Source organism: Ascidia mentula, chromosome 8 (assembly GCF_947561715.1).
Source record: "Ascidia mentula chromosome 8, kaAscMent1.1, whole genome shotgun sequence".
NCBI lineage: Eukaryota > Metazoa > Chordata > Ascidiacea > Phlebobranchia > Ascidiidae > Ascidia > Ascidia mentula.
The window spans coordinates 17,707,857-17,719,578 of record NC_138573.1 but is presented as its reverse complement, the minus strand read 5'-3'; the positions used below and the strand labels follow the sequence as shown (position 1 = coordinate 17,719,578).

At 38.7% G+C, this 11,722-nt stretch overlaps 2 protein-coding genes across 2 annotated transcripts; one reads left to right on the top strand and one right to left on the bottom strand.

Moving 5' to 3' along the window:
• Positions 1 to 8: 8 nt before the first annotated feature.
• LOC145910515 (ras-related protein Rab-21-like) lies at positions 9 to 2,917 on the bottom strand. Its single transcript, XM_082997659.1, has 6 exons — positions 2,736 to 2,917; positions 2,429 to 2,488; positions 2,109 to 2,216; positions 1,906 to 1,969; positions 1,466 to 1,609; positions 9 to 815 (listed from the first exon to the last, which is right to left on the bottom strand). The coding sequence occupies exons 1-6, from the start codon at positions 2,856 to 2,858 to the stop codon at positions 667 to 669; spliced, it is 648 nt and encodes a 215-aa protein (XP_082853785.1). The 5' UTR covers positions 2,859 to 2,917; the 3' UTR covers positions 9 to 666.
• Positions 2,918 to 3,508: 591 nt separating this feature from the next.
• LOC145910514 (uncharacterized) lies at positions 3,509 to 10,084 on the top strand. The gene is made up of 10 exons (XM_082997657.1): positions 3,509 to 3,663; positions 3,912 to 4,007; positions 4,126 to 4,219; positions 4,288 to 4,349; positions 4,830 to 5,007; positions 5,436 to 5,601; positions 6,023 to 6,107; positions 6,312 to 6,466; positions 6,584 to 6,761; positions 9,757 to 10,084. The coding sequence occupies exons 1-10, from the start codon at positions 3,529 to 3,531 to the stop codon at positions 9,814 to 9,816; spliced, it is 1,209 nt and encodes a 402-aa protein (XP_082853783.1). The 5' UTR covers positions 3,509 to 3,528; the 3' UTR covers positions 9,817 to 10,084.
• Positions 10,085 to 11,722: the final 1,638 nt, after the last annotated feature.

The following is an 11,722-nucleotide window of genomic DNA, read 5'->3' as shown; positions in this document are numbered from 1 at the left end:
TGTCGCATATATATTATAATTTATTTGCATTCTATAAACCACAGACTTATTTGAGAATAAATTGCCGAAGTGAAGTTAACAACAAAATACGCACTCGCAAGAAGTACACATCAAGGAAAATGGAACAAGCTATAGCTTGACTACAAATCTTTCAAAAACGTATAATAATACATACAATTTAAGTAAAATTAACCGTGTGGAATGATGCAGATTCAGGAAATCTTTTACAAGTATATTTACTAAATCTGGTAATATTGATTGGCCAGTCACAACAACAAAGAAATTTTGTGACACAATAAAGTGAACTTCATATAAAAAAGCCTACTGTGACAAACATCATTATGGTTCCGCTTTAATAAGTATGTTACAGTTAACACTGGGTAAAGCTTGCACAGAAGCGGGTTACATGGTACGCTAATGAGCAAACTGACCCTAGGTACAAGGCATGTGTCAGATTTCAAGCATTAATCAAATAAATTAAATGCATGCACAGTAAAAAAAAATCGGAAATAAATTAATTAAAAGTATGCCATCGAGGCAAAAGGAGTCTTTTCCCAAATATTCTACGGATGAATGATACGGCAATGTTTCTTTTTGTTTTCGTGGAGTAGGGTTAAATTACATTGGGGTAACTTTTTTCGACAGTTTTATATCCACTGTAGTACATCAACTGCAGCATCCTGACTTCTGGGTCTCTGTGCTTTGGTCATCACTGACCACAATAACACCAGGCCTGTTGCCTCGCGTTGAATTTGTGGCAGTTGAGCTTGCGGTTGCAGCTTGTTCATCAAGTTCTTCAGAGGTTTGAAGCATTTCTACAAACAGGGTGTTTGGCATAGTTTGTAATTCTGAAAGGTCAAACTTTACTGCAGTGATAGACCTATGTCAGGTAATGTACAACCAGATATTTTTTTTGGACAATTCGCAAATCAAAAACTCCACATGGACTGTATTTTAGGTCTATTGTCTTGGAATAATTCTTACATTTTAGTTTAAGCAGTACTTTAAGACACAACTATATTACCAGCAAAAAATAATATAATTAAATTAATGTTATGGATATTGTTTTCATTGTACCATTTTTAACATTGAGAACTATTCCAATACACACAGAACAAACAGTAATTTCACACAAAATATACCCAACAACAGGTTAAGTCCCAAACTTGAAAAAATGTTAAACAAAACAAGGCTAATATAAAATCAGCAACACAGTTTGAATAAATTAAAACTTATTTATAGGTTTCTCTCTTCCACAGTATACCAATATGATACAACATGGGTTTGTCAAGTATGTACATATTACTTCACACTACACCAATTAAATGTGGAAACAAGTCAAGTGGTGACAGGCTATATAACTCTATGAAATGAATAACAATATTGGAACTATAACTAGTAGAAAATGTCACATACATACTCCAGTACAAGTATATCTTATCATAACAGTAATGATTTTACATACTTTTTGTCAAGGTCAAGAACAGTTCATCAATCCCCTTGTTAAGTTTGGCACTAGTGTGTATATGCTTGGCTCCCACAGACTTTGCATACTCCTCTGCATCATTTACTGCCACATGTCTGTTCTTTTCCAGGTCAATTTTGTTGCCTGCAACCAACAATCATACAGTGTTTCATTTAATAACCACAAAAGGAGTTAACAAACTTTTGCAGAGCCTATGATGTTACAAACAAGTACTTTATAAAACTTTTATACACCAAATTCTTGTATAAAACTGAAACAACTCTGTGATTTTTAGTAACAAGGCTTGGTTTGTTTAGCTTGATTTGCAGTTAAATCTTGAACTAGAAAAAAAGATAAAGTTTTAATAATTTTGGTTATGGATCACAATTTTAATTTTTCTATCATCAAAAAACAGCTTATGTTCCTCCTAATAAATGTACCTGCAATACATAAGCTGATATCTTGTCCAAGCATCTTTCTTAATTCCTTCACCCAGTTTTTTACCTTGAATAACAAAACAACAAATGCAGTGAAAATACCCTAAAGTACACACAATTTTACAATTCAACTTTTGTTGTGGTGAACTATTCAAAACACACAAAGCAGAAAAGGGGTTTTGTAATAATGTAAATATCCTACTAACTTTTTGAAAGGAATCTTCATCTGTGATGTCATAGACCAATATAGCGCCGTTGCTGTCCCTATAGTAAATTGGGCCCAAAGCATGAAATCTTTCTTGTCCAGCAGTGTCCTGTGGTAAACAGTTTCCACATGTTATTTAATCATAGCACAGATTAAAACTTTGTTTCCAGTAAAGATGAATCCATTTACAAATATGATAACTTAGTAAAACAATCAGCAAGAAATAACATGTTAAATATACAATAAAATGCCCACAAAACTGAATTAAAACATTGCACATATTAACAAAATTTTCAGCTAAAAATACAGCATGTTACATACCCATATTGACAGATTAACTTTCTTTCCGGCAACATTCAACTTTTTGTTGAGGAATGACGCCTAAATGAAACAAAATGAATTTAAATCATAACCTGCCCATGACTGGAAAACATGTCACGCATAAATGATTCTTCAGCTTGCACTTTTTATCAGGAATCCGACAGAAAAAATATGCTAATTGTATATTACAATACAAAAAATGTTAGCTAAGTCACCTATATTAGCGCAATCAACATTCGCCAAAAAGTCCCCAGTGCAAATTAGGCCTACAAAAACAATGAAAAACATGACAAAAAATGCTACCAACCTGAAGAGTTGTGATATGTTTGTCATTAAACTTGTCCTCACAATATCTAAGGACAAGAGATGTCTTGCCAACACAGCCTTCTCCCAAGAGAACAACCTTGAACTGTTTTGTTCTGGATGCCATTTATTATTACATACGTCAAGAATCACAGGATTACATTAATTTAGTAAAATTGCGTACTGCGTCTTTCAGAAAAACACCATTGTATGAAAAAAATAAGTTATTCATCATTACTTAAACTATGAATAAAAGAATATGGGCCTAAGGACCAGTATATGCTTATTAAACAAAACGGCATTAGCCAGCGAAGGCACAACATAACAGAAAATGACCGAAATATAACATTTATAATTAAAAAAGCTTCTTTCTTCGACAAAGCTGGCCTTTATTCGACAAAGCTACTTTTATTGTCGTTTCATTGTCAACATTATTATTCTGCCAGGATTTAATCACGTGAGGTTAACAGCGCGTGACCACTTTGTCACGCCTCATCTACAAAAATTTTCATTCACAACAGCGTTTAGTTCTAAATGCTGCAAAATAGCAACACCCAGGCAGCACTAGCAAAAAAACACTTACAAAATAACAACAAAATATGCCTATATCTGATAAAAAAGTAAATGCTTCGTGTAGTATTTTGAGGATATTTATACCAGCAAGGCACAAGCCGTAAAATTACATCCTTTATGTCGTCATAATTACAGCATAGCTACTTTTTGTGTGTGGTTGATATGTGGGAATCTTGGTAAGGGTAAAGTTACTGGAAGGGGGCCCAGTGCAGCTAGTCTGAAGAATGGATTCTAGTCGGTTTCGCCAGTGGAGCAAGCAACCACTGTCCTGGTCATCTTTAAATCCCGGTGAACGAAACGTATTCACAGCCAGTCAACTGCATGTTCAAAACCAGAAATTTCGTCAGGACTTACAAGTGGTGATTTAAACGTTTTCTTTTAGTTCAAGTTTAATAATGTGCCATTACTTTTACTTGGGCGTCAAGAACGTTTTTGGTGTAAACTTATAGATGTACATATACTTACAGTTGCGAATATTTGGATGCGTACGACTTGTCAATGCCCCCAAGTAGTCTAAAGTTACATGAATGAAACCCACATATATATTTAGCTACAGTTTGCTTTGATCCGTGCGCAATATTATAGTAAAGGTTTTTTACTGCTGCAGATTCACAAAGGAATTGAAGATGAAAAAAGATGTGACAATGCTGCCCGGGCAAAAAAGGAAATCATGCTGCAAAATCGTTTTGTCAGACTATCTAAGGCAAGAAAGACTTTTTAACCTGTCAATTTTTAATTCTGTGTGAAATGAATTTCTCGAAACGTTTAAAAACGACTAAAAGTCTGTCTGTTAATAACGTATCCTCATGCGTTTTTAGCAGGCAGGTGAAAGAATCGAAAAAAGGTCGAGGTGTTCATTAATGGGACTTCAAAATTTCAACTTTCTCCCTTCATCAGAAAAGCAACCACCAAATGGTATCAGAGCTCTACTTCCCAAATTGTTTGTCCCAATTGTAGAAACTAACATACAAATCCATTTGCAGAGGGCAACAAAGAACAAACAGTTTCGGCTCCTCAACTAACTGCTACCAATCCAACTAACACGGTAAGTAGCCTACCACAAAAATTGTGTGGGTCAGTATAGTGACATATTTTGGCAAGACACGTAGTGTTTATGTTTCTAGAATACCACATCAAATTACTGCTCAACGCTGTGGGTGTAATGCTTTGGAGCAGTGGTTCTTTTTTTTGTCTCATTTCCCACTTTTAGTTTGAAGGGAATCTTTTTTTCTCACCAGTATTTTACTTTTTAAACACAGAATTTAATAATTGCATTTGCGCTATATCAGTTTTATAACATTTTAGACGGCATTGCGTGACCAATTGCCAGCAAATATATGGCACATACAGTGAATACAGAACATAACAACTACTTTTGTATATTTCGATGCCGACAAATTAGAAATTACACACCTGTAACCTTATAATTGTCCACTGGTTAAGAACATCTGATTTAAAATATACAAAATTGTCTCTTTTCGTAATTCGTACATTCAAACCAATGAAATACTACTTTTATTTATAGCGCAAAGCCAAAAAAGTCAGCGATACCACTTTGCCACCGGAGCAAGCAGCGAGCAAGTCATCGTCCGACATCAAATCAACAACATGTGTGGTTGAAGAAGCACCAAAAAAATCTGTACGATTTGAAAGTGCAACACACGAAAGCGCCGATTCATTATCGTTCAAGAATAATCACCAAGGTAAGCATTCTGCGCTTGATTCTAAAGAAAGCGGGTTCGCGTGATTCACGCCTTCCTATGTGTGTGCCAATGGAGTTGAATGGCCTTCCATGCATTGGAGTGTATTTTAGTAGACTTTATGCTTCCTGTTTCAGTTTAATTTATTTATCAATTAGCCTATTTTGTCATTTCAAATACAGCTTTTTGTGTTTATCTGTTTGCAGAAACTGACGATGCCATGGATGGCGTAATATTTCTATTAAATAAACTGGCTGACTCCAATTTGAAACTCCAATATGTAATTTCGTTCTGCACTTGTTTTTAACTGTTTTCAATAGCAACTGCGTTTCGGCATATTCAACCCTAAAATGCAAAGCGCAACTAAACACATACCGGAAAGGTATTGCAACCACGCAAAACAAGATGTCAGGTAACAATTTTTATTTCAGATGTAAAACAACGCCCTTCCATATCTCATCATAACAATGGCGGTCCAGAATCGGCCAGAAGTCCACTTTTCAGCAGCGAGGGCAACACATCACGCGAAAGGTCGCGCGAATCGACAGAACACAGCAGCTCTGTGAGACCACCACCTTACAACGCGCTTGCTTATTAGTAAGTTATAGCAGTGTTTCCCAAACTTTTTCCACGAAACCCTGCAAGAATATTTAAGTTACCTTGGAACCTCTGAAACCTTAGAAACGTAAAGTAAACATAAAAGATATTTTACCTACATCGGCGTAATTTTTTCCTTTTGGGTTTATTCTCATGCCGGAAGGGTTAACGGACAAATTCAACAGTTTGGTCTCAGGCTAAGTAGCTCACGACTGATGCACGTCTGAGCAAAAATAATATGCCGGTTTTGTTGGAACCAACTTTTGGAATAGCTGAGTTATAGTATATGTGACAGTGATTACTAATCAGTGGGTGGCAAAGCAGGGTGTTAACGATTCATGTCACGTCAAATAAGTTCATATTTCAATATCGTTTGTTGCATTTAAAATCGTTTGAGTTTTTAAAGTAAAATTTTCTGCAGCCGCACTTCCGCCATGGGAAGAAGAGACCGCGGATTTTCGATCGCTACCGCCACCCTTCCATTACATTTTGACAAATCCAACCAGGTAGGAACAATAAGCAGTTGGCGTTTATGCGTCAACAAAACAAGTATGTAGATGACATAATGCGGCCAAATATATCAGTCAAGTACATGAAACTGAAACATCAAATAAGGCAGCAAACAACTACTGTGTTGCCATAAAACGCTCGTCAAAAGTTTACAACAAATCGCATTAATATAGGCCCAAACACATTTTTTTTCTGCCAAGCATCACAAGCCGCGCAACCAGGATCCCTACCACTCGAGGGCAGTATTGGCCCGTTTGAAAGCGGTGCGCTCATCCGGTCGACGTCATCACTCGCACATGACTCTGTGCGAGGCAATGGACGCCAACGCTAAACAGAGGAAGGAGTTGGCATCGAGGTAAATATGTATAAACAACCAGTACTGGTGATTGTGTAACCTGCAATACCACTGGTTTCTCGGCACCACAGAATACGAATCGGAATTCAACAACAATAAATCCTGTTTGTTTCACAGTAGCGAGCCGTTCGGAGCAGAAAAAGCATGGCAGCTTCTCAATTGCCGCTACCTGCGTCTGACGCCTAGCAACGTTGAAAACCTGGAGGGAGTGTGCCAGGAAGGGGGGTACGATACGTCGTGTAATCCCCACACTCAAACACTGGATCCGAGAGAAGAAATGAAGCCGGTCTACAAGGTTAAGTTGGTTTGTTTTTGTAACCTAAGTTATCTATGGTGTTTCATTCACTTTACTAATATTTATTTCGTACACACTAAAATATTATTAGTAGCTGAGTAAAGCTTTACCCAGCTACTACAGATACGGTATCGATCGACAGCCTACCAGGGTGGCTTGGTTCACCGATCCGGTGTTGTTTATTGTTTTTTCATCGGCACTAAAATATTACACAGAAATGTTTCATGCAATCGCATGACAAGTTATAGGATCGCCCCACATCGCAGGTCCTTACTTGGCGATCTCAGCCCTCGTATTCCGTTCAAAACGTTCACTCTCATCGCAGCCAAGACTTGTCAGGACAATCGGGTAATCCAGCTTGGCTGCGATGCCAGTAATGAGTGAACCTTACTAAAATATTACAAAATAATAAATATATAAACAGTTGTTCAGCAGTGTTGAAAATCGCGTAACCCAAAGCAAATCACTCGCTTTTGAAAACTGCACTTTACAACTGCGTCGTATGATCAAATTAACCATTTGGTCTGGTAGCAGGTTTAATATTTGCATACACAATATAAAATTTAAGTAGTTACTTTAACATATTAACACCAACTAAGAATGCTATTAATTTTCTCCCCAAACCATTACGTTGGGCGAATACCGATACAAAACATTTGATACGAACTGACAACAACCGATATCGATGCGGAAGAGGATTATCTACGATCTCAGAAACCCCATGAAATCGAACAGCGGCATGCAATTGTCAGTTGGTCCGAAACGAAGTTATGAGAGATGCGGCCATTCGACATACTTAGATACCGCTAAGTTTAGATTTTGATGATATATCTCTTAACCTTTCAAAACTATGCTGTGATTGGTTGGCCGTATCGTCGCGCCTCCGAAAGTTTCCGCATTTGAGCAAAGATTTTGGCAAGGTGTGCAACTATCAACAGACGAAACTGTAACTTGACGGGCAATTTAAACACAACGCTTTAAAATTCAGGTCAACGTTTTTGTGCCACAATAAATTAAATTGTTGCTAAAACGTTCCGTCTATCTTAGGTCCAGTGAAGACAATAGATTATATAAGTGTATGATATCTTGTGTATGAAACTACATAGTGCACATGAAACACTCCATAACAAATTCATGATTATTATCGCGAATTTTTGCCGTTATCGAATAATTCGGTTTTTCCAACGCAAGATGACCTATACCGACACAGCCATGATTAAACGATATTAGTAAATTACTTAACATTCATGCCAAGCATGACAAAATTCGCCAACATCGTCAACTTAGTAACCGCGTATATTTTCAAGATGAGTCACTTCATTTACAAATAATCGGCTTCGACAAACCACTGTATCCAACACATCATGGCGGACCGCACAAACGCGACACGAAGCACACCCAGCACTCCAAAAGGCGTAAAGCGTGCCTGTGTTACCCCGTAATTAAAAGCGCAGCCTTTTGGTCATGATTATTCCATTACCACACGACGCGGAGACATTAAGCCCACCGTACGCCTGTTTATTCAACGTCGCTTAGCCTATATTTAGATGTGATCAGTGTTGTTTACTGCTTGGCCAGACGATTTGCCGAATCGGCATAAAAACGATCGCGATCAACCAAGGCCCTGTGGATTTGCCTTCCAGGTAATTTCTCATCACTTAACGTGACTTGGCCCCGTAGCAACAACACAGCGCAAGCTCACAAAGTTGATTTGTAAACAAACATCGTTTAGGCAAAACGGGGCTAAAGTTTGTTTCCGCAAGATATTTATTATGAAAATGTGGGCTTCTGGGTTGCAACGTCCCACTTAAAGACACTCGCACACCTTCGAATTGCAGCCAATCGGCGGCCTCTGACCCGTTGTCGGGGCAACCGCAGATAGTAATCCCTAACTGACTTGTGCCTACGTGACCAAACGCCACAGCCCATCTGTGTCACCAGCTTAATGCGCGCGTCAAGCCACCGGCAGTTTGATTTGATAGCGGCCAAAACTAAGGCCAGTTTACTTTTCGAGCTCGCCGGTAGCGATGCGCCGTTTATGTAGCCTTCGGTCATTGTCAAAATATGTGTGGCTCACGTCATTCGCCATCTTTTTGCAATTTAACGACCAATTTCGTCCGTTTGAACAGGAAAGTGTAATAGCAAATTGTACTAATATATTCAGGCTACTTAGACTCCTTACTAATATGATGGCAGGAATCAAAACGTATTTGGTTGCCAATCGCTTAAACCCTGAGGCTAAAAGCTTGTAATGTCATTAGGATATTATATAATCCAAATCAATTCCTGGTAACGATTCCGAGATGTTATCGCTTTCCTGAACTGTTTTCGATTGGTTTTTAATCTTTAGTTAGATTGAAGCTTCGTTTTAAGACTGTCCACAAACCAAGATATATAAATTAACTTGTATTTGGACAAACTGGTTTCAACATCGTAACTCTTCTGGAAGCCCAAAAGCATTTGATATTTTTAGATTGCACTAAGTTTAGGTTTTCATACATATATCTGTCAGTCATTCAAAACTTCGCTGTGATTGGCTATCAAGGTCTGCAACTATCTAAAAACAAAAACTGTATGGTTCAACTTGACGGGCAAACAAAAAACAAATACAGAAAACTTTGTTTTTTAGGTGATTTTAACTATAAAAAGCATTTCTCAAACCAAATCCCCCTTCACACGAAATAGCTCAAATATACTCACAAACAGTGTTGAAATCGACAACAACCAAAATCGTGTAAACATGAAAAGAAAATCGTACCCCACCCATTGTTCGTGTACCTAAAATCGTGGCAACGACATAGGTGCACATGGTGAGATATTGGCTGTTGGGTACACTTCGCATTAAAAACTTACTTTCGTGGCAATTTGGGGCAATACAATGTGTTTGTGTGTTTTATTTTCAGAACTTCATTTTACTTACGTAGCAAAACTAAATTAAAGCAGTCACGTTTTGCTTTCGAGTGTATTTTGCTAATAATTCTATTTGTTATTTCAGCAACTGCGAGAGTCCCAAGTACAGATTCCACATCTTCACTCCGCTCATAAACTAAAGTGAAATTCCCTTTTTCTTGTAAAATCATGTTGTTTGTGTCGTAAATAATACCTAGACTCCAGTAGCCGAAATAGCTTATGGCAATGCGTAGAACTGCACATTGACATCAACATCGAGAGTTCGCCTTCTTGTGGAGTGCACAGCGGTGTTTTTGTGTCACAGGGTGATGTTATCGCAGAGTTGAGTGCTTCAAAGAAATTATTCATTTCAGGTAGCGGCCTAATTGCTTATGTTGGACTTTACGTGCAACGTTGGTGGGAAAACATATACCGTCCCGTGTTTTCTTGCGTTTTCAACCAAAATTGTTATGTTGCTACGCCCAAGTCCAAAAATTCTGTACTTTTATTTGAATAAGTTTGAAGAAGAAACTGACGAAGCCGTTTAGGCGAAAATAATACTTCTGTTGGTTTTGATAAAAAAATGATCGCCTGCCATTTTTCGTGTGTAACTTTCAACCACATGCAGCAATATAACTTTTACAAACAGTGTAGGAAACGTTTGGTGCTTGGTCATACTCTTCATCTTGAAATCAATACCTGAACGCACGATAATCTTTGTTTTCTTAGGGCGGCTAAATTGCATGGCTTGAAAACCGGGAGCTTAGACGATTTTATCAGGTCCTGGGCTACCATTACAAGGCGTAAATAATTTAAGGTATTCCTACCTTAGGCTGTTGTGTTTTAGACTGGGTGAATAAGAGGTCAAGTCCAATTCCCGGAATCTTAAGAGTGTAGCCTTGCGAACAGCCAGTTTGACGGGTCCAGATTGGCCCCAAAGGGAATCAAACAGACTTTATAACACTGGAATCAAACGGTTGCGGAAACAAACTGTGCACTTCATCTCGCATCTTTAAACGTGGGCAGCTGAATCGAAATGTCACTGGAACCCTTGCAAATATCAGCATCTTTTACCATGTGACTTATAATGATTTACGTTAAAAATGAAGATTTGATTTTAGCGAGAACAGACTACAGACACGTGTACAGAAATAAGAAAGTCAATAAACAATCAGACTACCACGCGGTGGCGCAACAGACTGCCCATCAAGTGCTTTTACCGGTTGAAAAAAAATCGAAATTCGCGATTTCAAAAACAATCGTGAGAAGAAATAGCGTCGCGGGGCTCGGGATGGCGAATGTCCTCGAAAAAATCGTCTCGTGGATCGAGGACGGAATCGGTGAAGGTTTGCCCCCTTCTTCGCGCATCCCCGCTTAATGGGAGAGCTTTTAAAGCGGACAACACGAAGAAGTTGACTTCGTATCGTCGGGTTCATCCGGCGAATTGTGAGTTCTGGCGGCAGTGAAGTTAGGTTAGATGCAGATGCGAGAAAACGCTCCACGCAGGTTTTGTTGCGACAAATGTAAGTAATGTTACTACAGTAGTTACCTGCAATGCGACAAACGCTGAGTATAAAAGGCACTGAAGCAACAGTTTGTTTTGAACTCTGTGAGGTATGATAACATTTCCGCTGTCTCGTCCCATGTTCATCGCGCCGCCTCATAAACAAGCTTGTGAGTTATGTCAAGTGTGAGATAAGGCGATGCAAATGCAGTCCTGGAACGTTGCCAAAGCTGCCAATTGGCAGTCGCTCTTGCAACCAGATACCTCATGTAAAAGCGCTCAGGTGATTATCTTTGCGCTCTTGTGCCGTTTATTTCACATCCTTGTCGGCTTCGCGGCGAGGGCTACAGCAAGTTTAATGAGGCGCGAGTATCATTTTTGAGGTTATCGCCGGAACAATCAACCACGGGGCTACCGATTCCGCCTGCCGGGTACGGCTAGCTGCCAGTCAAGCTTCGGCAGGGAAAATATTCCTGTACCGCGACATAAGTACCCGGTGGAGACGAAGTCCAAGATCCGAACCAAGATTGGTCGAATTACGTTTTGTGTGCCCATATAGGCTATACGC

What these genes read in the sequence shown, in the direction of transcription:
- LOC145910515 (XM_082997659.1), bottom strand. Translation starts at nt 2,858, where the DNA reads ATGGCATCCAGAACAAAACAGTTCAAGGTTGTTCTCTTGGGAGAAGGC. An exon ending in AAGTTAATCTGTCAATATGG is followed by an intron (nt 2,217 to 2,428) that starts GTATGTAACATG and finishes TGTTTACCACAG; the next exon opens with GACACTGCTGGACAAGAAAG. An exon ending in TATCAGCTTATGTATTGCAG is followed by an intron (nt 1,610 to 1,905) that starts GTACATTTATTA and finishes TGTTGGTTGCAG; the next exon opens with GCAACAAAATTGACCTGGAA.
- LOC145910514 (XM_082997657.1), top strand. Translation starts at nt 3,529, where the DNA reads ATGGATTCTAGTCGGTTTCGCCAGTGGAGCAAGCAACCACTGTCCTGG. An exon ending in GTTTTGTCAGACTATCTAAG is followed by an intron (nt 4,008 to 4,125) that starts GCAAGAAAGACT and finishes CGTTTTTAGCAG; the next exon opens with GCAGGTGAAAGAATCGAAAA. An exon ending in GTTCAAGAATAATCACCAAG is followed by an intron (nt 5,008 to 5,435) that starts GTAAGCATTCTG and finishes TTTTTATTTCAG; the next exon opens with ATGTAAAACAACGCCCTTCC.